Raw genomic sequence first — 25616 nt, 5'->3', positions numbered from 1 at the left:
TTCCTCAATTTAGATTGAAAAAAACACCACCAGAACGTGAGCTATCACTTAATGAGATGCCGAATGAGTTGCGGTTATATGTCTTGGAGCACACCGAAGTTGAAAAGGTCTTCAATCAACCCTCGTTCGAGGAAAATGACTCATCAACCGTTTGTTATAAACTAGAGATAAATAGTCATATTAAAGGTTTCAATTTGTTTGAGTTCTGGTACACGAAACAGTTGCCCAGTATATAAATCAAAAATTTAACATTCTATATCATCCTTGTTTCAATTCACTTTTCAGTCAATTATTTTTCTCCAATGAATCAAAGAGACGAGGCTGACGCCGGTATCAGTAATTTAGTCTTTGATGTGAACAACAAGGAGAGGCCCCCATGGCGTTGTTGTTCAAATTCAACAGTGCCAAGGTCCGAAGTAATTTTTTTTGTTCAAGTGAGTATTATTGTCTTAATGATCATTCTTTGCTTCTCTATGCTCTTTCTATTATCAGAAAATTGTGAAGAGAAATCAATTTGGATTGCTCTCTTATCGAGTTTAGTTGGTTACATTTTACCTAATCCCAAACTATGAACAAAGTTATTCTTACACATGACAGGGTATTCATGTCATTTGTAGGACCAAGTGGTTGTGGTAAATTAGAACTCTTGTTTCGAATGCTAAAAAGTTCGACCTTTTTTCCACGTTTTGAAATTTTTTTTATTTTTACAAAGAGTTCCAACCACTTTTCAAAGATATGCAACGAGTTATACCAAGGATTGAGTTTCTAAAATACTCAGGCTTTGATATAACAAAAAAACTATCGCATTGTCTGTTTATCTATGACGATTCATGTGAAGAAATCTTCAACGATAATGAATTTGTAAAAAGAGATACCTCAGAACGTCATCGCAAATTACATGTTATATACGTCAAGCATAATTTGTTCCATCAAAGCAAATGGTCCCGAACCATTGATCTGAATACAACACACATAATATTATTCAGGTCGCTTCGTGACATTCAACAAATTGAATATCGAATATCTTGGAAAACAGTTGAATTGTCTCCAACTGATTAAAGAAGCATACAAACTAGCAACTGCGGAGCCCTTTGGACATTTGATGATTGATCTCGACCCAAAAACCAGTCAGGGTTTACGTTTTTCATCGCAACTAATTGGACCGGATCCTTCTATTTTTTACATTTCGTCCGCTGAAGCAGTCATTACAACAATTACAAATGAAAAAGAAAATTTGCATATGCTCAAGCAATGGGCAAATAAGGGGAATGAGAACACAGCTCAAATAGAAATATTACATCAGGGCGATTTCATTTGGTTCTAGAGTGACTGTGTAATAAACGTACTCTCTGGAGTTGTACCAATCAATAAACTTGAATTAAAAAGTTTTGAGAAAACCACTACGTAAACTTGCAGACAGGCGAGTTGAAAAAAGTGAGAGAACCAAAATTTTTCGATCAGATTCTGGAATCCGTCTAATTAAACTGATTGAGTTACGTTGTGTTGCTTTTCTGGAGCAAAATGCACACTGAAGAGTTTGTGCTAATTCCTCGTCAAATGTATGCGAATGAACAATCTCAAATTGCTCAACTTCTCAACAATAAAAATGTCCGAGAGAAAGCAAAACAAATATCACTGTTGCAAAGAAGCAAGTCTCCACCAGCACCTTCTACCACGCAACAAGACATGCAACAGCAGACCGATAATATTTTGGAGAATTTCAAAGATGAGTTGAATGAGACTAGAGATGACAAAATTGATACAAAAGTTTCGACTGAAATCAGGGAGCGAGTTTTGAGAGATATTGAACACCTTGACAGAAAAAAGTTTGAAAAAGCGAGCATAATATTGGAAAAAATAGAAGAGTCAGCATCTCTATCGCTGGATCAGACATCAAGACTGGTGGTTAATAAGTCAAGCACTGGAATTCTTGTCGCAGATTTTCTTTACGATCTACAGCAAACAACCTCTAAGCTTTCACTTGAACATTACAAAGTCCTGACCTTTCTAGATATCAGTTCACAATTAACTTTAATACATACGCAAAAAATTTTCTTGCCTTATCACTAAACGAAAAGTTACAGTTGTTTGAGGATGAACCAGAAAACGAAGAATCAGGAGTCTCGAGAACAGAAGAATCAAAAGCTTCTGGCGACGATGAAGGAAGCTTTGAAGATGCAAAAGACGAAATCCAACCGTTTAGCTTGTGGACAAGTTACATCCTCTCACGTTAAACAATTGAACAAATTATACACAAAAGGTAGTGCAGCTTTTGGAAGCATTGCTAACTTGAAGAAAGCCAGTGGTTTATCAAGATCCAAAGTGGTTCAATACCTTCAGTCGAAAGCCCCATACACAAAATACAGACAATTCAGAAAAACTTTTCCGAGACTAAAAGCTGTTGCATACAGAATAAACGAAATCTGGTCTGTCGATGGGGCGTATATGGATAAAATTGCCCAACACAACAATGGAGTCAAATATTTAGTGGTGGTTGTTGATGTTTTATCGCGATACCTTAGAGTGCAACCAATGAAAGCTTTCTATGCAAAAGACGCCGTTGAAGCGTTCAAAAAATGATCAAATAGAAAAAACCAGAAAAGGTTTGGACAGACAAGGGATCCGAGCTTAAGGTGAATTCAAACAAATTTGTGAAAAGAAGGAGATTCATTTATATACAACCGAAAACGAAACAAAGTCGGCATTTGCTGAGAGGAATATTCGATCGCTCAAAAACATTATTCACAAATACCTGGAGGAAAATTGGACCTGGACTTATATTAAGCAATTGCTCCAGTTTGTAAGTACTATAAACAGTCGTGTTAATCGTGTTACCCAACTTGCACCTAATAAAACTTTCAAAAGAGATGAACCGTTTCTAATATACCTAGCAATTAGCACAAAAAATAACAAATACGAAGAAGGAGACCTGGTTCGGATTGCAAAGCCAGACGAAATATTTAGGAAAGGTTATAAACAAAATTACACAGACGAAGTCTTCACAGTATTCAAGGTTGCCACCCTTAGTCCAACAACATACAACCTTATAGACGCAAACAACGTAATAATTGAAGGTAAACTTTATGAACCAGATTTAGTCCAAGTGAACATTCTTCCTGTCGAAGACTAAAAATGAGTATTCATAGAGAATTTACCATTGATTTGATATTGAATGCATCAATGGGAATTTTTACCAATAATACTATGGCGAAGTTTCGAAATCAACTCGCCCAACCATTACAGTTAGATGAAGATTGGCAAGTTGCCCTTGCGTCAATATCATTTGCCTCAGACATCAATAATGTAAACTCAGCCGAAATAGTTGCGTATGTCAGTTCTGGCGCTGAACTTGATGCTTCACATAACCGAACCGGACAACTTCGAAGAAGTCGCAAAGGTATATACAACAGTTCAGAAGAGCTTCTGGAAAAAATTTTTCGAATCCCTCAATTGAAACAGTTTGACTATTCATTTTGACACTGTAACGCAAAAGTTAGTTTTGAAATTTGGACCTAACGAAGGTTTGTCATTTGAAGATGAAGAAGAACCCAGCATTCTTGGTTTTAAAGGAATAAGAGATATTTTGAATTATGGTTTTATTCACATTGGTTACAAGTCAGAAAAAGCAGGCAACTCTTTGAACAGACATGTTGGAGACTTTCCAGTTGATATCACTTGCGGATCACAGTTAATATTTGTATACATTGATATAATTGAACATCAGAACAATGGTGATGTGAGAGCTCCAGTAAAAAAAATCATTGAGTCTGAAAGACGTTTGAGAAACGGTAGCATAAACACAGTGACACCCATACACCACAGGTCCTACACAAATTTGGATTACAAGCCAAGATTATCAAACAACATTCAGAACATTCAGGTATAGTTGAGAAACGAAACTGGAAAACAAATTCCTTTTACTGGAACCGGAAAAGTTATAGTCCTTTTAAAACTCCAAAAAATTATTTAATATGGAGGCATACTACAGCAATCAAGCATCTCAATCAATGACGCATTTTTCCGGACACTACAGACAATGAGGCAGCGGTTTTGGAGCCCTTGCTGCAGGTATTGGAAGAGTTTCTCTGCCATTAGCACGCAAATTTCTCTGACCCGCAGCAAAAAAGATTGGTCGTGATTTATTGGTTCAAGGAGCACCGGAGTTAGTAGAAGTTGCAACCAAAAGAAAGTCAGCAAAACAAGCACTGAAAAGTACAGTAGCCAAAACAGCTCGCAAACAAATAGGTGGATCTCTTCAATCACGTATTGCATCAGGCCATAAAACAATTAGACGAAAAAGACGACAATACACAAGACCTCGTTCAAACCAAAAACAAAAAATCTCAACCAAAAGAATCATTTCTCGAAAACCCCGTCCGAAAAGGAGTCCTCTGGGTTTTTTCTTGCGAGTGAAAAATGCGAACTTATATTGTGAAACCATCTGAAGCCACTCACAGTTCTTTAGAATTATTTGAAAAGCCACCTTTGCTGGTAACATTTGATCAATCATTCGAGCAAAAGAACAGGACCGCTTTATTCGCCTTCAGGATCATCATTGGAATTTGAAGTTGTTGGTGATCGCAACAATTTTATTGACTTGCAAAAAATTCACCTGGAGATCAAGTGTCGAATACTTCAAACAGATGGAACGGATTTGCGCTACACAGCTGGTGACGCTAATGCCAATGATTTTCCATATTTTGCTAATAATATCCTTCATTCACTTTTCGCCGACTGTACTGTTTCTACAAATGGTATCAAAATTTCAACAGCTAATGGACACTATGCACACAAAAGTTTCATAGAAACTGAATTCTCTCATTAGACAGACGCAAAAAAAACCTGGCTGAAATGTCAGGGTTACGAGTATGAAGAAAACCCCGGCACTATTCCAGCAGCAATATCAGATATAAGAAAAAAAACAGCCCGACAATCCGCACGCATAACATTATATGGAAAGTTGGCGGTTGATTTCTTTTCATGTGAGAAACATTTGGTTAGTGGAGTTACGTTACGCATTTCAATAAGAAGATGTCAAGATGACTTTGCGCTCATCAGCGAAGACGCAGCGAAACACTACAAGGTTAAAATAAATGAGGCTAATTTACTTATCTGGAAGATGACGGTGTCAGATAATGTTGTAGGTGCAATTGAGAAGACATTATTGAAAACTCCGGCAATTTACCGATACAATGAAGTAATTACCAAAACATTCTTGGCTACAGCAGGCCAACAAAGCTGGAAACATGAGGATATTTTCACTAAAGAGCCCATCAGAAGAGTCATTGTTGCATTATGCGTTGGTACAGCATTCATCGGTACCAACACCGCTAATCCATTCCATTATCAAAAATTTGGTTTAAGAGAGATAACCGTTTATCGAAATGGTTTTGCAACGGCTGGAACTCCAATGTCAACAACTGACAACAAGAGGTTGTTCTACAATTCAATGAGTGCATTAGCTTATGTAGAAAATGGCCATGGAATACCTCTGAGTGAGTTCGCAAAAAATTATACAATGGTATTTGATCTGACCAGCACTCAAGAGGCAACTCATGACTTGAATCATCCAGAGCTCACAAATTCATCATTGTCTGTCGAACTCAAGTTCGATGCAGCGTTAGCTCATAACATTGAAATATTTTTTCTTGGGGAAAAAGCATCTACGATCTACCTTGACTGTGCAAGAAACGCATCTAAAAACCCATGATCACATACTAATGGACGAAGACCAAATTCATCTTAAAATGAAAAAGTGTAAACACCTCAAATTCAAATTCAGAGTGGTTTATGCCGCTGATAATTTTCCTCTGAACTTGCAAACCAACACATTTATTATTGTTAATGCATCACGATCCAACTCTATTGGAACCCACTGGGTAGTGCTAGCTAAACGATATGCATACCTAATAATATATTTTGCGGATCCATTGGCTCTACCCTTGACTACCTACAAGGATATTTTCAACCGTTTACAACAGTGTAAAGACTTGGAGATAATGATGGATATCATGGAACATAGAAGAGACATTCAGTCTCCATTGCAATCCTCAGACTCCCAGCTTTGTGGTTTATTTTGCATATATATTGTTCTTCATTTTTATAGTGAGAAATTTCCATTCATACCTGATGTAATTGAATTAGAGTTGCTAGCTTTTGTGAAACATATGAAGTTAAAGTTAATTTAATTTTGAAACAATAACAACATTTTTTGAATATCAATTTTTACAAAATTGAAATGTTATGAAAAAGTTTCAGGTTTCTCGCACAAAACTCCCGTGGCCACTAAGCAGAATATCCATTACCTGATAAAGAGCTGACGAGTGTTCACCTAGCATAGGCTGGCAAAATCGTTTCATGGTTACATCAGGGACTGTAGAAGAACGTTTGTTTGCCGTAAAAGTGCTAATACATTTTGCTGTTGCCTCACTCAGGGGTGCCATGTAGTCGTGAAATTATTGCACCACGTTTAACTAAGTCATTTTGCGTAGGCTGAATTAGTAATTTGAAACAGTTAACGAGACACGGTATCACCGCAGGTACATAAAGAGAATCGAATATATTATCATCTTGCGAACCAAATTCACACATAACATGATAATGATTGGAGCCAAATGTGCAACCTTCGATAACTGTTGCAGATGAATAATAATCATATGCATAATATTCAATTGTTAAATTTTCAAGTTTTGGTTCCGTCTCACAAATATTGTACTTGAAACGTTTTTGAAATTTCTTGAATTATCCAGGACTGTTCTCATACATTGCCTCAATCATAACGAACGAAAAAGAAAAAGCTAATGAACCAACTATGAAACCATAAACAATGACAGGAAGCAAACGGTATAAGAGAATTTATTCCGATTCCTCATTGACTGTTACAGATGTTATTGGTATCTTCTTTTGCCGCTGAGTCGGTGTTTTGCCGGCCCGTTTAGCTGGACGTTTCGAGTCATCAGTTGAACCTGGTTTTAGAAAAGAGTCGATCAATCCAACTGGTTGATCAAGCATTTTTTCTAGTTTTTCAATGTTTTGACATAGCAACCGAAACTCTCGCGCCGAAAGTGTAATTTTTTGATTGAAGTCCCAATCGACCTGTTCACTATCACGTTTGAACAATTTCAAGGATAAATAGGTGCCAGTGGTATGATAAGACTTAACAGCAGCCCTAACAAGCCGTTTTTCCTTGAGCGAGAGATCCAAATGAAAATCGCTGTACTCAGCATCCTTAGACAAAACATTACCCATAATGTTGCATATATTGAGACAAACTGTATCAAAGTAATCTGAAATGATAAATGACTATTACATTACTGTTTATTGGAATGTAAACAATTTCAAACCCCACGCCAACATGTCTAGACAAGATAACAGCTAACAAACGAATCCCCCTCCCTACGCGTGTAAACAAATTTATACTCCTCTGCATCAGCTATGACGTTTATACGAAATATGAAATTCAAAAGATCGGAAAAAATATACCCTGCTGAATCAAGACCCATTCAATGAATCACAATTGTCCAAGGTAATTTAAAAATTTCCGTTCACTAATGCAACATCAGCGGGCCAAGCATTATATAGGCCATTGCAGAAAACAGTTTTACAAGTCCCGACCTTTAAATCTAAAAACTGACAAATTTTCATTAGCAATGGATAAACTAGCTCGCCTCCTCGAGTTTATTTATATTTCTCGAGAGCAACCCAATTCAACTTAGGTCAATATGACATAATTCTATTTATAGACATGACGGAATAATGATGAAATGATTAACCCAAATAAACAAATCGGTCTGCAACAATTTTTTCAATCTTTCTGCCATTGTTCTTTCTTGTTTTTCAATATAAGTTTTGTGAAAACTCTTTAGTTCTTTGGCACCTTATTACATTACTGCAAGTCTTTTGTTACTTAACCTTCTTCTTGAATTTGCTTTCATCCTGCTTTTCCTTTCAGTTCCATACGATATAAAAGCAAGTTTTCATTTCTCTTGTTACTAGAATTGGTTCTAGACTCGGTGCTGTTAAGTCTTTATAAAATTTTCCTTACAAAGAAAACTGTGTGCTTTGTTACCGTTTAAATCCGTAAAATCAGAACAAAAAACATCTCAATTGTTTATCCATCACCTGCAATATGGCTGCTGAATATTTAGAAATTGCAAAGACAAGTGAGCGAGGCACTCAAACCCTTGTGCGAATGTGTCACAACTTCAAAAATATTGTCCTTGTAAAGGAAAGCTTTGACGATAAGACAGATTTATGGCACACAAAAAACAGCTTTATTGTTCCAGTTAATTACGTTGAACCAATACTTGAATGCATAAAACAAAACCATTTATTTCATCTTACAAAAACGCCAGAAAAATCGTTACAAGAAGGGTCTCCATATGCTCATCGATATTATGGATATATTTCTCCCATTCAAACAAAGAAGCAGGATGTGAATAAATTGGCAAAGCGAACACGAAAACTTTTTGCAGACTATGATCATGACTGCATTGAAATCTGGGAGAATCAATTGGGGCAGCTAGAAGAAATTGAACAAACATCTGGTTTTTGGAATTTTGATCAGTTGCCAAGTGAAGAAACAAAAACCCCGGAAAGCCCCTTGTTGCTTGCCAACAACTTTTCTGATGATGTCAGCATCGATGAAACACCTCCTTTGAGCCAATGTTATGCCCCCGTCAAGAAGGTCATCAAGTTATCTCGACTCTAAAATGAAACAAAACTCCTTAAACTCATTGTACATATTGTATTTGTTGCTTTTCGAAATGTTTAAGCATGATAATTTTGTTAAAATCTTGAAACCAGTTGTTAATTCAACTTTAACTAAAGATTCATCTTAGCACTAGACAAATATTGTGAGACAGAATTAAGCGATGCTGAAAATTTCAGACATTGAACAAACAGGTGTGCGAAACAATTTTTTAAACAAATAAGCAAAATGAGACTGAGTTGAAATAAACCCAGCTGAAGCTTGGATTGTAGTGAAATCACAGTAAGCAATCAATAAATTTTTTTTATCAGATAGTCGTACACCGTACCAAAATTAGAGTAAACAAATAAGAAGTAAAACTGTGAACTCAATATCACCTGTTTTAAACAAACAAAAAGTAAGGAAAACCGTTGAGAATGTAAATTTTTGTGTTGTTTACACAACAGTCTGCGCGGTGTGTCCCCCTCTACTGCTGTTTGCGGAGCAGTAGCTTTCTGTTGCAAAAATAAGCAAAAAAGACGCGCACTCTGATTGGATGAAACAAATTTAAATTACAGCTTGCCCGAGAATACAATTCTTACATTTGCTTTTTGCCTTAACCTGAAATTCACTTGATTGAAAAACTGCAAATATTTTCATTTCCTTGTCATAGTTTTGTTTTCCTTTTTTGCGTTCCTATTCTTTCTCTCTTTCTACTGTTCATAATGATCGCTGAAACGTGTACAATTTGTCAGAAAAAAATCGTAGATAAGCGCAGCCTCAGACGACATAATCAAACAGTTCATAAATAATACGTCCAAATCAACTGATTCGAGTGCGATGAATGTGCGTTTGCTCATGAAAAAGTCATAAAACACGAAACGCATATGATACAGCAACACAACTCAAAACATCCCCGCTACTGTCTCTACTGCAACAAGTTCTATGTAGACAACCTCAAGTACATGGAGCATATGAACAAAAATCATGGACTTCCAGTATGGAACGCTGATCTGGAAAGCAACCCAAGTTCAGGCATTCTTCCGTCCGAGCAAGCTTTCGGTGGTGTTTTGAAAACCTACGACATACCAGTGGGGGAACAGGAAATAGATCTGCTAAGTTTTATGCGGAGCAAACAGGACAAGATTGAAAATGTTGTTCAACTGAACACGCAAAATAGCGCACAAAAACTTCAATTTAGTGCATTGGTGCAATTAACAAAACCATCAAGTGATGAAACTGTTGATAGTCAACCTGATCGAATTCAGATATATATCAATTCAAAAATGCAGCGAGTCGACGTCACCGGATTGAGTAAATCTTGCTTTGCTGTAATGATTGAGCAAATGCTCCTCTCACTGAGCAACATCGCATCTCATGGAAGCGGGTGGACGTTAGATAGAATTGAGAATGTCGAACTACGATTTGTCAAGTCAAAACCAATGAGTGCCTCTTCCTATCTAGCTCTCCCAACTGAGTTGGCTAGAACTCAATACTTGCTCAACATTTGCAACAGACAAGATGAAAAATATTTCCTATACTGCTATACATCACAATATCACAACACAATTGGACCCAAATTGATACCGGACAATGCATCCTGGAGACAAAAAACAAATCCAATAATGTATGGTCCAGAAAATCTCAGAGCAAAGCAACCAGTTGGTGAATTCATGATGCCAATGGCATTTCACTAATTGAACAAATTTGAACAGCTAAGCCAGGTACGCGTTAATGTATTTCGGCACTCAAACAAAAAATTGATTCCTTTCCGCATATCAAACAATCAATTTTTCGAATTCAACCTGGACTTACTCTTGCCAAGTGATGGTTCAATGCATCATTATGTGCTGATCACAAATATCAAAGGACTAGTTCACCAGTACAATCAGAAACAACAGCGTTTAGAAAACCATTTGTGTCGAAATTGTTTTCATATTAGCACTTCAATCGAACGACATGAGAGACATGAAGAAATATGCCACCAAAACACACGAGCAATTATTAAAATGCCAAAAGCAGAACAGCAAAAATTTGAAATTAAAAATAATCAAGCACGTTGGTTTGCACCAATAGTCGGATTTTTTGATCTGGAGTCTATAATTGAACCAGTTACTGGCAGCAGCAGCACCAACACACAAAGCTCGAGCACTACTAGAGCGCTAGAAGAACACAAGCCATGCAGCTATGGTTTGCTTTTTGTGGCCTTGAATGAAACGAAACCGTTCTTTTTTGATCTGAAGTGTGGGCCGAATGTCATGATTGAATTTGTCAAGTCGCTGGAGCAAATTGCCAAGCGCATTTATGATGTTAAACAACAATACAAAATTTTTTCCGGTGAACTATCAATACCAAAAAGAGAAGCTACTCTGTGTTGGATTTGCGAAAACGAATTGAATACAAGTCCAGAAGATCCCACAGTACTAGATCACTGTCACTTCACAGGAAAATTTTTGGGATGGGCCCACTCGCAGTGTAATTTAAAACGTAGAAACCTAAACTTTACTCCACTGTTTGCCCACAATTTGACAAACTATGACCTTCATCTCCTAGTACTTGCACTACAGAGCCTGAATGAGAAAAATACATTTTCTGTGGTACCAAGCACAAGTGAGAAATTCATCTCGTTGCAAATTGGAGTGCATATAAAAGCAACACAGAACAAAAAGGGCGTTTGGACAAACCAGTATGAATACATAAGACTATTGGACTCCTTCAAGTTCATGAAAACTTCTCTTGACAAACTGGTACAGAATCTGCCCCCGGATCAGTTCAGCTTGCTTTAACAACATTTTCAAGAGTGGTACACATCGTCGGTAAACCTGTTGAAACAAAAAGGCTCGTTCCCTTATTGCTACGTTGACAGTTTTGAAAAACTTCAAGAGACACAGCTTCCCCCTCGTGACAAATGGACCAACAGTTTACAGCAACATGAAGTCACAGTGAGTGAAGATGAGTACTGTCAAGCGCTCCAGGAATTCAATTTATTTTCATGTCAAAATATTGGTGAATACTACAACTTGTACTTGAAAACTGATGTTTTCCTACTGGCCGCAGTTGTTCTTTGCTTTCGACAAGTTTGCTATGACACCTACGGACTGGATTGCTGTCAGTATTACACTGCATCAAATTTGTCGGGCGACGCAATGTTCAAAATTTGCAATCCCCATTTACATCTTCTAACTGAGAGGGAACACCTTGATATGGTTGAGAACCTTATAAGAGGAGGCGTGAGCTCGGTGTACAGTAAGCGTCTTTGTCTAGCAAATAACAAATTTCTTCCTGATTACAAACCAAAAAACAGTTTTTCGTTCATCATTATGATAGACGCTAACAATCTATACGGAGGAATCATGGAAAAATTCCCACTGCCACTATGTGAATTTGAACTGTTCGACAAGAATGAGTGGACCGACGATAATGCTCAGGAAATTCTTCACCGAATTTTAAATACACCAGATGATGACCCAGTAGGATACATAGTTGAAGTAGACCTAAGCTATCCCGACAGCCTACATGATTTACACTCTGACTTTCCCTTGGCACCCACAAAAAAAGCTATTGATGAATGTTGGCTCAGTGAATACCAAAGCGACTTGTTGGCCGATATGCAAATTAAAAAACCCCCGCAGGTGAAAAAGCTCATCCAGATGCTTTTCGATAAACAAAATTATACACTGCACTACCAAACCTTGAAACTCTATGTTCAACTAGGATTGGTAGTAACCAAGCTTCATCGAGTGATATCAATCAAACAAGAAAAGTGGCTGGCGCCATACGTGAAACTAAATACCGAAAAAATAAATCAGGCAACGATTAATTTTGAGGAAGATTTCCACAAATTAATGGTAAATTCATCATTTGGAAAAACTTGCGGGGGAAAACGAAACAGAATGAAAGCGAAATTGACACGCACTGAAGAAGAAACACTCAAATGGACAGACAAGCCCGAGCACCAGTCATCAAAAATTATCAGTGAAGATCTGGTCAGTGTATGCCTTCAACAATCAGAAATACTGGGGGACAAACCAACCATCGTCGGTGCTTGTATACTGGATTTGGCTAATAAATTCATGTTTGAGTTTCACTACAAAGTTATGAAGAAGAACTTTGATTGCAATTTGCTTTATTCAGACACAGACTCCTTCGTATATGAAGTGCGCTCAAGAGATTTCTTTGCAGAAATACAGAAGAAAAAACAGGTTGCAGATCAATTTGATTTTTCAAACTTCCCTCCTGAGCACCCGCTATACAGCAGGGACAATGCACGAGTCACTCTTAAATTCAAAGACGAGATGGGAAGCCGGCCAATTGCTGAGGTTTGTGAACTCAAGCCAAAGCTGTTTTCACTCAAGCTCGCTGAAGGCAAGTCTTTTTCACAAGCCCCCCTTTCACTCTACAAACACAAGTAATCAAAACAAACAGGCAAATGAAAAACATTCTAGCAAACAAATTTTTTTTGGGGTATGGAAAAAACGGGATAAATTTGAAATAAGGTTTTTTTTCTTAGGTTGCGCTAAACAGTCAGCAAAAGGGGTCACAAAAGATGCACGGCGCAGCATGACCCACGAATTATACAAGCAAACTCTTTTGGGCGGCGGGGTGGTGCGTCTTCTCAACACCCTAATAGCCTCTAGCAACCACAGGCTTCACACAATAGTTGTCAACAAGAATTCATTGTCGGGCTATGATGATAAAAGATTCATCTTAAGTGACCAAGTATCAACGCTGCCTTATGGACACAACTCATTGAGAGAGGGCGTGTTTGAGAAAGCAATACTAGATGAGCCGGAGTGGGGTTTGCTTGATGCGAGCCAAGACGGGCAGGAAAGCATGCAGCAGGCGCGGGATAGCTCGCAGCAGGCACGGGATAGCTCGCAGCAGGCGCGGGATAGCTCGCGGCAGGCGCAGGAAAGCTCGCAGCAGGCGCAAGATAGCTCGCAGCAGGTGCAGGATAGCTCGCAGCAGGCGCAGGATAGCTCGCACCAGGTGCAAGATAGCACGCAGCAGGCGCAGGGTAGCACGCAGCAGGCACAGCAGAGGCGCAAACAGAACCAGCAGCAGAAAAACAAGCAGCCAAAGCAACAACCAACAACAACCATTCCACAAACAAGCACCATTCACAACTGAAGTTTCAACTCCCCAGACCCAGATTTTTATCAACGTGATTATAGTGAAGATGAATTAGAAGAAAACTTGGTAGATTTTGACTAGATGTCAGAGTTATTGGACATTTGGTCTTCTAGGACCCTGCTTGCGATGGTTTTATTTTGGACCAAGCAATTGAATCGGATAACGCAAGTGTTTCAAGTGAGAATCAAGTCACTTTGCCAGCACCGAAAAGCAAAAAGAGGAAGCAGAACGCAAAAAAAGGAACGGCGAAAAAACCAAGAGCTCGCATTATAGACTATTCATCAACTGATGAAGATTAAACTCACTCATCAGACAACTGATGAAGATTTGTCTATGCACGTTCACAGACTATCTAAGTTTTTTTACCATTAAAAAGCCCGCGAACAGAACTATACTATAGTAGGCACCAATTGAGATCAAACTTTTAGAGTTTTTGTTGAAGTGCTGAACGCTCGCTCCCTCCTCTTCTTGTATTCCCAAATTGTATTTCAAACCTATAGCTATTAACAACTCTCAGTAAAAAGTTCCTCTCAAGAATCCAGTAGCAGTTATTTCAAGTCTCAATCAAATATCCTCCACCCCAAAACAAAACGCCCTCAACGTGCGCCGCGAACCACTAGCTCGATTGCTAGAAGCTGCTTGATCTTCACCTCAATATATTGCAAAGCCGATCTCAAAAGTTCGCGACCAGAACTTCTACGGCGAGCTCAACCTCCCGAGTTCACAGTCTTTCATTGGAATTTTGGATTTTTGATTTTGACTTGAAACAAACTGCCGACAGATTACCCAATAGGTACTTTGACTTTTTCTCAGCTCAATTCAGAAGTTTACATAGAGATTAGTTTCAATTAAATAGAAAGGTTACAATTCAGTACAAACAAGACACATCGAAAATCAAAGATCTGTACATTGTTTAATGAAACGTATAAACCAAAAAAAGTTCGCGGGCTCTGCTTAATTGTTTATTTACTTTGTAATTTTTGTCGTTAAACTTTTTTGAGAAACCAGAAAAACTTGTGTATGTGATTTACTGATCCTTTCAACAATGTTTGAGTCATATAAACTGACTGATTACGTTGTAATTTCTATTCAAAAGTTTGTTGAAAAATTCTCAGGACCAGATTTTTTTTCAACAACCTTTTTATTTTATCTGGTTCATTGATATAATAATCTAAAAAGCAGAAAAACAACCGTATAGAGCAGATAGTTCCTTCCCGTAATCAGGTCCTGTAAAAAAATCTTACCTAGTTCTTGCAAAGGTAGACGAGAAGATCTCCGTTGTTGAATTGAATTACAACCCTGCCTTCTACCTGGAACTTTTCGGGAACTTCACACTTCCCACAATGACACAGATTGAGGTCAATAAAACCTCTGTTCAAGCACTCTTTGATTGGTCGGAGAACAAATTCTAAAAAATTTATCATTTTTTTAAGTGATACAGTCTTCTCAAACAAAAACATCAGTATTTAGTTGCCTTTTTTTCTACGATTTGTATAACAAAGGTTTTCATTGTATATCTATAGGTCTATAGGTTGTATGCTATCTTTGGAATTAATCAAGTTTCTGCAAAACATCTCATTATATTCTTTTTAATAACTTTACGTCTTACTTTTTTTGTTCTCAGTTGCTGGCATTACTTCGTTTGAACACCAAAAGTCTTCAATAAACGTTCAGCTGAAACAAAACTTTCCATAAAATTAATTCAAAACCACCCACTCCCCCCCCCCCGAAAAAAGATCCATTCTATTTCATCTCAGTGGGTTTACTCTTTACCCCCCCCCCCCCCCCCCAAGCGCACGTATTTTTTTCTACATAGCAGCGTTCAAAAATGGTCAAGCGTGCTTAAAATCATGCATTGCGATGCGCTGAAATGGTGATAATTTGAAAAAATAGTTCCTATCCATTAACCTGATCCTGTAGAAAGTTCTGTCTTACTCTGATGTTGAAACCTTTGACCCTGTTTTACCATTGTCCACTTTTGTTGAAGATCTCCAGCCAAACCACTTCAAACTCCGATCAGACCTACTATTATAGAAAGGTGAGAACTATACAGCTACTATACAGGTCCCCCTGGACAACTACACTATTTTTAATTTTGCTGTAAGTCTTTCCTACTAAACTCATCTAAATTCTGCCCCTAGCCCGAACAAACCAGACTGTTTTCAATTTTTGCTTAAGTCTTTCCTACTAAACCCATCTAAATTCTGCCCCTCCCCAGAACAAGCTAGAGTATTTTGAATTTTTACGCGTAAACTCGGGGGAGGGGATGACGTTCATGTCAAGAAAAGAAAACTTTGAACTAAGAACTCACTGTTTCAGAAAAAGATTGCACGAGCCATTCATCTGTCAAATAGAACGAAGTCGATTGAACTGCTGAAGTTGGAAAGTGCTACTACAAATCACTGGATGAAATTGGCAATTTATTTACTATAAAAAAGGTCTAAATTTTTATTAGAATTATAAACTAGTATTTAAAAAAGGTCTAAATTAATAATAGAAATATAAACTAGTATATACAAGTATATAATCAGCCTGAAATAATTATAAATTGGATAGTATTACCCCTTTATCACTGTGAAATGAAATCTCAAATTCTTTTAAAAAAATTTTTGTGAAAATGGCCAACTTCAGTGATTTTTCCACAACCCACAGCTTTGATCATGAAAGACAATGAAATTAAAGTAAGCTAGGTTCTGGAAAGAAAAGTTAACTTGACTTGATCACGAAGTTTATAAAAATAAAATAAATTTTTCGGATCCACAAATGGATCAGACAATGTTTTTTTAAACACAATAACCCCTTGTTTTTTTAGCCAAAAACGTTATCACAACAAACTTTCCTAGTTCCCCTAAAACTCTTTATTTTGTTCTTATAATAGTAAATTTTTGATCTGTTGATGAATTTTTCTAAGATATTGCCGCAAAAACCTAGTTGGGGGACAAAAAACCGAAAATTTGGAACATTTTTGGCTAAAAATTGGGTTAGGATTTGTTAAAGTCGGATAAATGCACGCTTAAAATTTGCAAAAGTTAACAGGGGAGAACAATAGAGCGTAGAAATGGCGAGATATGCGGTATAAAAGTGGGACATCGTAACGCGCCTTTGTCTAGCTCTGCACAATATGGCGGGAAATTACCAAAGTTTGCAAATCAATATGAACTAACTCAAACAGCCGAAGAAAAATTAAGACGAATGAAATAATATTATAGCACCACAAAATCTTCAAAGAATCTGACTAAACCCTCAAAAATAGGGGGGGGGGCATTTTACTGCATTTAAAAAATGTTCCCACCCCGTTGTAGATGGCCACCTCAAAATGTCCACCCCGTTGTAGATTGCCACGCTGCAGTAATTGTCCGTCCCCCCCCCCCGGTGAGGTTCTAGTCAGAATTTTATACTACTCACGGGTCGGTTTTCGGGGCAAAGCCGCGACGTGCGCGAAAATCCTCCGCGAAAAACCTATAAATACGTTCGCCCGGATTTTTTTTGCTGTGTGTTCCAATTTGGCTAATTATTGCCGTTTTTTTTATTTACTTAGCTTAAAATAGTATGCTGGAGAGGAAAACGCAAATTAGGTCTCAACTAGCTGAAAATATAACTCGCCTAATCACGATTAGGGCTACATGAAAACCTTTTCCGCGCAAAAAAGTTAGAAAAGACTAGTTAGTTTGCAAAGAACATCTATACTCTATAGGAAACAGATTCACCCTTCTAAATAATTTACATTGCAGATGACGAAAAAAAGAAGCTTATTTGTTAATTCGCGGCAAGTACGAAAAATAAAGTGTAATTCACGGGTAATTAAGAACACACGAATAAACGACATGAAATTTGCTTTCAATGCGGTCCCAGGTTGAGGTCCAGACCCAAATTGACTTCTGATCAGACCCAGTCGAGCGCACACCCGTGTGTTCCCAGACCGAAATTACAGGGTCTTTTCGGAAGTTCGAGCGCACTACGGTCTGATCATGGTCTGGAGATGGTCTGATCAGAGGTCATTTTGGTCTGAAAAGTCTGATCATAGGCGGATTCGAGCGCACTTGGGTCTGATCAGAGGCAATTTCGAGCGCAATTGGGTCTGATCATAGGCGGATTCGAGCGCACTTTTGTCTGATCAGAGGCGACTTCGAGCGCAATTGGATCTGATCATAAATGTCTTCAAACGCAATTGGGTCTGATCAGGGACCATTTCGAGCGCATTATTTTTTTTTTCATTTTTTTTTGTTTTTTTTTACTAAAAGATGTTGGCTCTGCCAAGAGGCAGCCAAAAAGCAGCTTTCTGATCAGAGACTCATCTAAAGTCCGATAGCTCTGATCAGAAAAAGAAGAGTCCAGCAGATAGCTGAGGCCGGTCCCCTTTAGAAGAAATTTTGATCAACTGGAGACCACGACGTTTCTTATGGAAAGCTGTCTTAACTCATCCATTGAGTCAGAATTATAAACTAATCGGTACACTAAATAAAATTTGTTCTCAACGGTTGGGTTTTGTTTTCTTTAGCAATACTTTTAAATTTGATTTTTCCTTAGATGAATTAAATACTGCAAACATCAATTTTTATGAAATGAATATATTATAGCAAAATTAGGAGATTTTTTCATAATTAAAACCTGTCTCTGATCAGACTATTTCGAGCGCACTTGAGTCTGATCAGAACCGGTTTGGAGCGCACTTCAGTCTGATCATAAATAGCTGCAAGCGCAACTGGGTCTGATCATAACTGCTTCGAGCGCAACTGGGTCTGATCATAACCTCTTCGAGCGCATTTGAGTCTGATCATAGTCTGCTTAAGGTCTGGGCAATGGTCTGAATTTGAGTCTGGACCATGGTCAGAAGATGGTCTGATCAGAACACCTTCGGTCTGGAAAGTCTGATCAGAGGTCACTTGGGTCTGGAAAGTCTGATCAGGGTGAATTTCCGTCTGGAAATTCTGATCAGAGATAATTTCGGTCTGGAAAGTCTGATCATAAGCAAATTTGGGTCTGGACCTCAACCTGGGGTGCAAATTAACTAACAAATATTAAATCTCAACTCTCTTGTTATTCAAATTAACTATCAAAAACTCAGCTGGTGCACTAAGGGTAATGAGTTTTTCTGTTTTGACGGCAGGCGGGAAGCGACTGGTGTTCGAGTTCATCAAAGGACCAAGGCCAAACCAATTAGAAGAAAACTGCACTTCAACCCTAAATCAGTTGCACTCTCTTCAGCTCTTCCTTCTCTCAGAAACCGCAAAGGTAAACTGAACAAAATTGTCCTCCAAGAAATGTCATAAATCAAGTCAACACGTTTTCTGTCATGAAATGACTTTTTTTAGTTGAACTTTTGACTCCTAAAATTGCAATGATCAATGAATAATCACCATGGATAAAATATTTTAGGACCCGGAAAAATGTGCAATTGATCTTCGTCGATTGGCATTGCTGGAATCGCCAAAAAATCGAGCCAAAATTTTAATGACTTAAGGATAGGAATTTATAGCCACAAATTGACATAGTATAAGAGTCGACTTTCACCACAATTATCAACGTTAGCAAAATGCTCCTCTTTGCGAGTGTATAGTATACTCACACGTGTACCTGTTTTCTACCAAGTACGTTATGAAGATAATAACTAAGCAGAAATCGAAGAAACTCCAATTGGCAAATAATTACAAAAAAAGTCCCTCCAACGACTAATTTTACATTGAAACTATAGCCATTTACGAAAATTTTAGAAATTTTTTATATCAATTAGGTCTCAGGTAATCAATTAGGTCTCAGGTAAATATTAAAAAACTCGCCTAATAATGATTTCGACTAATTGAAACCCTTTTTCCGCGCAAAAAAAAAGAAAACTATATTGCAATAAAAAAATTATTAGACATTTAGTGCATTCTAAAAATGAAACCAATGAAATGAGCCAAAATGAGATTTTACGTTAAGCAAAAAAATTTGTCGCAATCGGCACTAATTTTCATCTCTATAAAATCTGCATGATAAACTTTAAGAGGAATCTTGAGCATCCACAAAACTACCCTAAGTGCAGACGCAGTGGAGATAAATTGTTTTGATTTGAAGTTGCTAAAAGTAGAATCAAAATAAGGAGGCTGTAATGTGCGTACGCATATAATGCTCAGACCCCGCTCATCCACATTCCTGACTACCAAATGATTAACAGATAGAAAACTTTCAAATACATAACTATCGTCAATAACCGATGGAATAAAATGATGCCAAGGTACACTGCAGATAAAATTTGTTGTTAATAGAACTACTAGAAAAGACGATAACAAAAATTAAACACCAAACAATAATTACGACCAAAACTTGATGTCTTTATTTTAAAAAAAATCTTGCCAAAATGAAATTTGCTTCAAATGAAACCTAAACACAAAAAATTAACCTACACACCATTTAAAAAAGTGATGGGATCTCTCATCAATGCGACGGGGTAGCGGGTCGACAACAAGAGCAAAGAGGTGCGCAATTCAAAAGTACATATCTATTTTTAAAAATAAAAAGTTTCAAAGGAAAATTATATTATTGGATATTAACTGAAGTCACTAATTTGTTCATTTATTTCTCCATAGAAAACATATCAAACCTGTCATTATCCAAAGGACCCCACACAACTGCGAAAAGAATGAGAGATAACGCCAAGATAAAAAATTTCAATTACACTTGTGCAAAAATGGCAGTGAAGCCAATATATTCATAAACTAGTCCCTAAGAGAATTAAAAAGCTGCGCAATATTTGAAAAAACCAAAAGGCCAACAACTAATGTTGTAATTTAAAAAAGAAACAAAAATTCTTCAAAATTTTGTAAATTTTTATTAAAACTGGTAGGAACAGTAGTGACTAAGCCGAGAAACAAAAAATCGAAACTTAACCGGTTATATAGAATAAAATATCGCTGGCTGGAAACGCGTTGTGACCTATCCTACGAGCCTTACGGAGACTATATGACAAATCCAATGTTAAACGATTTAATAAATAGCAAAGCTCAAAAGTCCAAATATCTTATTGAGAATAAATATTTCCAAAAATCATATCAATAAAAAGATTTCAAAACAAACAGATAGATGAAGTTGCAACACCTCAGGAAGCCAATGGGGCTTGTTATTAATGAGACTAAGTAGCAAGACTAGTAAGAAACAACTAATACAGGCAGAAGCCAAAACTTTACAAGCGTTTTTTTGAAACCACAGAATAAGAGGCACTATAATTATGAGATGTAATCTACCAGAACTGTCAATTTTGTTTTTCGTCTGAACATCAAAAAAAATTACCTCATAAAAGGACTAAGTAGATATGACATTAAAATAAACCCAAACAAACGTACAGTATTGAAATCTTGAAAGTTTTTATGAAATTAAATGGTGGAAGCCATCAGCCAAAATTTGTAACCAACCAATAAGACAAAGTTTAAATCAGCTAAATTAGTTGAAAATCTTATTGTGACAAAAATGAATGCAAAAGAGACAGTTGAAAAAATATTTTTTTAAAAAAAACATACCTTGAAAGTCTTTAAAACAGATAGATACAAACTGAAATCCTTAAATGGGTTTATTTATACGTCCTGCCGAAGCAATTGAAACCAATTATTATCAAGCATGTGTGGTGCAACATCAAAAAGAAAGACAAATACAGGCAAAATTGGAAAAAAGTCCACTAAATTTTGCGAGAGAAGTGTGTCTCAGCCCAAAAATATAGACAATTCAACAAAAAGAAGTAACTTTTTAAGATTTGCCTTTGCTTAATGATGCCTCCCTTTAATTGGACTTGTCAATTTTGTAAACATTTGACCAGGAAACAAGATGAAGTTTTCAAACATGCAACTATGTTTAAAAATTAAGAAAGAAATGAGAACCCGTAATATCCAAACGCGTAGTATGAAACGACAGTAATTTTAAAATTACAGGAAAATGGTTTCCGCCTATTTTTATTGAGACTGCTCGAGAAGTTGAGAGAAATAAGATAAAATGTTGGCACATTTGAAAAAATCACCGAAACTTTCTTAAAACAATTATATTGAAAGTCAAAAGAGACATTAGATAACAACTGAATGCATTTACTAGAGTCACTTAAACCTCATAAAGAAGTCAATTGGATCTTTGATTGGGAGGACTATGACATTGGATTACAAAAATTTTAACAAAGGAAAGCAGAACATTGGAATTGCATAAAATTTTACGAAAAAAATTCGTCTGAACCATAAAAGCCATGAGCTTCACTCTGAAAAAAAATTAAGGTCAGTAGTATTGGACTTCATATTTTTGTAATTAGCCTTAGTCAATAATTGAGCCCTGATTGACATTTCTGGCCAGCAATTTAAACTAAAAACCTATAAATGCGGATATATTTTGAAAGAGGCCTCGTCCCATTCAAATCTAACAACTTTCTTACGGTAAGGATCCACCTTGAGATGAAGATCAGCCCTGATATTGAGGCACATCTAAGACTACAGTCAATTGTTTAAAAGGTTCCGAAATAGTTCAATATTTAATCTACAATTTTCAGTATACCAAAAGTAATTAACTTTTTTGTAAAATTTTTGATTTTAGATTTTCGAAAACTTGCCAAATTATAATTCCAGAAGACTCTTAAAGCCAGACGGACTACACTTGTCACTCTTTTGAGATGACAAAGAGATTGAGGAGAGTTTTAACGTGTCTACTCCCTGGAATTTTGAAGAATTTGGTCTAAAAAGCGTATTTGGTCCCATTTTGCACAAAAAAATCTGAATTTTTTCAAATTTTCGAATAAATTTGGGACAGAAATCTCGAATCAAACAATTCAGCAACCCTCCTCTATCTTTTAAGAGAAAATCAATAACACTACTGTTAACAATTTTAACAAATTGCGAACAAAATTGACGAAAATGTGGTCAAAAAATGGAAAATGTGAATAAAAATATCGGAATATCGTCCACTATTCACGAAACTTTAAACCTCGATGTCTCCCTGTATCAAGCGAAAAAAAATCCATATTCTACGCTGGCCGGGCTTTCTAATGATACCACTCACAACTCCCAACAATGATTATATCGACCGGCCAAAATTGTCTGAACAAAAAAACCAATTTTAGTATATAGATCCTCCCCCCTCTAAAGTGGGTCGAAACAATAATGGAAGCTACTCAATACTAAACGTAAATTTGAACAATAACGCTAACAAAAATTAATGAGAGAGAGAGCACAAATTTTTTTCGTCAAATAGACATGGTCTCACGTAAATTTCTATTTAAACGTTAGTTTCACAACTTTTAAAGTTCGAAAATTCATCCATGACTCAATTTTTGCGGTGATTTATCACTCATTCTGCAATTTTCACTTTTTTATAAGGTGATTTTTGTATTTAAAAAGTTGATATGATTACAATACTTTTATTTTATACTTTTCTGTTAATGCTGAACGGAAATCTGGTGTTCTTTAAAGGGGAAAAATCCAATCATTTCATTCATCTTTCAAAAAACTTCATTATTTTTTACAGAAAACCTAAATTTCTCTGAGTTTTTTCTGTTTCAGTACTGATTCTCTCTGAATGTTAAGTACGGGTTACCTAGCATGCTACCCAGGGAAAACAAGCTATGCAGTCTCAAATTGATCAAAATTTGACTGTCAATTTGAATGCTCTCTGCTGTAAAGATCATAAATTGCGAATAAAATCGATAAATTTGCGAATAAGTGCATCATGATTTCAATAAACCGCAGCAAACGAGCTTTCAGGCGTCTGCAAATGTTTCTGATTTCCTACCAAATAAAATTACAGAAAATATTAGTGCAAACTTTAAGAAAACTGCATAAAAATTTATTTTGGAGCCTCTTGGAAACGGGAATACACTGAATGTGAATTAATTCTAAAAAGGAAGAAATTCTGCATTTAATTGTCGTTACATATAACAATAAATTCTACTCCGTACCAATATGGCAATCATGATAGATCATGTTAGAAAATATTTTGGGATCTTTTCAACAATGGCCTCTCCCCCAGTAGAGAATACCCCCTCTTATGCTAGACTTTATCACAATATAACCTTGCCTAAAGTTCAGTTCAAGCGAAGTCGCGGACCGCAGTTCACGATCATGCCTCTCATGCTCTGTGGAGATATTATTTGGAAGTCACGGGTTGGTTTTTGGGGCAAAGCCGCGACGTGCGCGAAAAGCCCACTGATACGCTCGTCCGGTTTTTTTTTGCTGTGTGTTCCAATTTGGCTAATTATCGCCGTATTTTTATTTAATTAGTTTAAAATAGTATGCTTGAGAGGAAACCGCAAATTAGGTCTCAACTAGATGAAAATAAATCTCGCCTAATCACGATTAGGGCAACATGAGAACCTTTTCAGCGCAAAAAAGTTAGAAAAGACTAGTTAGTTTGCAAAGAACATCTATACTCAATAGGAAACAGATTCACCCTTCTATATAATTTACATTGCAGATGCCGAAAAAAGAAGCTAATTTGTTAATTCGCGGCAAGTACTAAAAATTAAGTGTAATTCACGGGTAATTAAGAACACACGAATACACAACATGAAATTTGCTTTCAATGCGGTGCAAATTGACTAACAAATATTAAATCTCAACTCTCTTGTTATTCAAATTAACTATCAAAAACTCAGCTGGTGCACTAAGGGTAATGAGTTTTTCTGTTTTGACGGCAGGCGGGAAGCAACTGGTGTTCGAGTTCATCAAAGGACCAGGGCCAAACCAATTAGAAGAAAACTGCACTTCAACCCTAAATCAGTTGCACTCTCTTCAGCTCTTCCTTCTCTCAGAAACCGCAAAGGTAAACTGAACAAAATTGTCCTCCAAGAAATGTCATAAATCAAGTCAACACGTTTTCTGTCATGAAATGACTTTTTTTAGTTGAACTTTTGACTCCTAAAATTGCAATGATCAATGAATAATCACCATGGATAAAATATTTTAGGACCCGGAAAAATGTGCAATTGATCTTCGTCGATTGGCATTGCTGGAATCGCCAAAAAATCGAGCCAAAATTTTAATGACTTAAGGATAGGAATTTATAGCCACAAATTGACATAGTATAAGAGTCGACTTTCACCACAATTATCAACGTTAGCAAATTGCTCCTCTTTGCGAGTGTATAGTATACTCACACGTGTACCTGTTTTCTACCAAGTACGTTATGAAGATAATAACTAAGCAGAAATCGAAGAAACTCCAATTGGCAAATAATTACAAAAAAAGTACCTCCAACGACTAATTTCACATTGAAACTATAGCCATTTACGAAAATTTTAGAAATTTTTTATATCAATTAGGTCTCAGGTAATCAATTAGGTCTCAGGTAAATATTAAAAAACTCGCCTAATAATGATTTCGACTAATTGAAACCCTTTTTCCGCGCAAAAAAAAAAGAAAACTATTTTGCAATAAAAAAAATTATTAGACATTTAGTGCATTCTAAAAATGAAACCAATGAAATGAGCCAAAATGAGATTTTACGTTAAGCAAAAAAATTTGTCGCAATCGGCACTAATTTTCATCTCTATAAAATCTGCATGATAAACTTTAAGAGGAATCTTGAGCATCCACAAAACTACCCTAAGTGCAGACGCAGTGGAGATAAATTGTTTTGATTTGAAGTTGCTAAAAGTAGAATCAAAATAAGGAGGCTGTAATGTGCGTACGCATATAATGCTCAGACCCCGCTCATCCACATTCCTGACTACCAAATGATTAACAGATAGAAAACTTTCAAATACATAACTATCGTCAATAACCGATGGAATAAAATGATGCCAAGGTACACTGCAGATAAAATTTGTTGTTAATAGAACTACTAGAAAAGACGA

At 36.7% G+C, this 25616-nt stretch overlaps 1 protein-coding gene across 1 annotated transcript in view; it reads left to right on the top strand.

Moving 5' to 3' along the window:
* The window catches only part of LOC142346160 (uncharacterized), a 439331-nt gene that overhangs the window by 261748 nt on the left and 151967 nt on the right, over window positions 1-25616 (top strand). The window contains exon 18 of the mRNA XM_075398669.1: window positions 24459-24583. Coding sequence (XP_075254784.1) covers window positions 24459-24583 — 125 coding nt within the window. The remainder of the gene's footprint in view (window positions 1-24458; window positions 24584-25616) is intronic.

This window comes from Convolutriloba macropyga, chromosome 9 (assembly GCF_964194025.1).
Source record: "Convolutriloba macropyga chromosome 9, txConMacr16.3, whole genome shotgun sequence".
NCBI lineage: Eukaryota > Metazoa > Xenacoelomorpha > Acoela > Convolutidae > Convolutriloba > Convolutriloba macropyga.
Note: the sequence above shows the minus strand (reverse complement) of the source record. Positions and strands in the feature narration are given on the sequence as shown.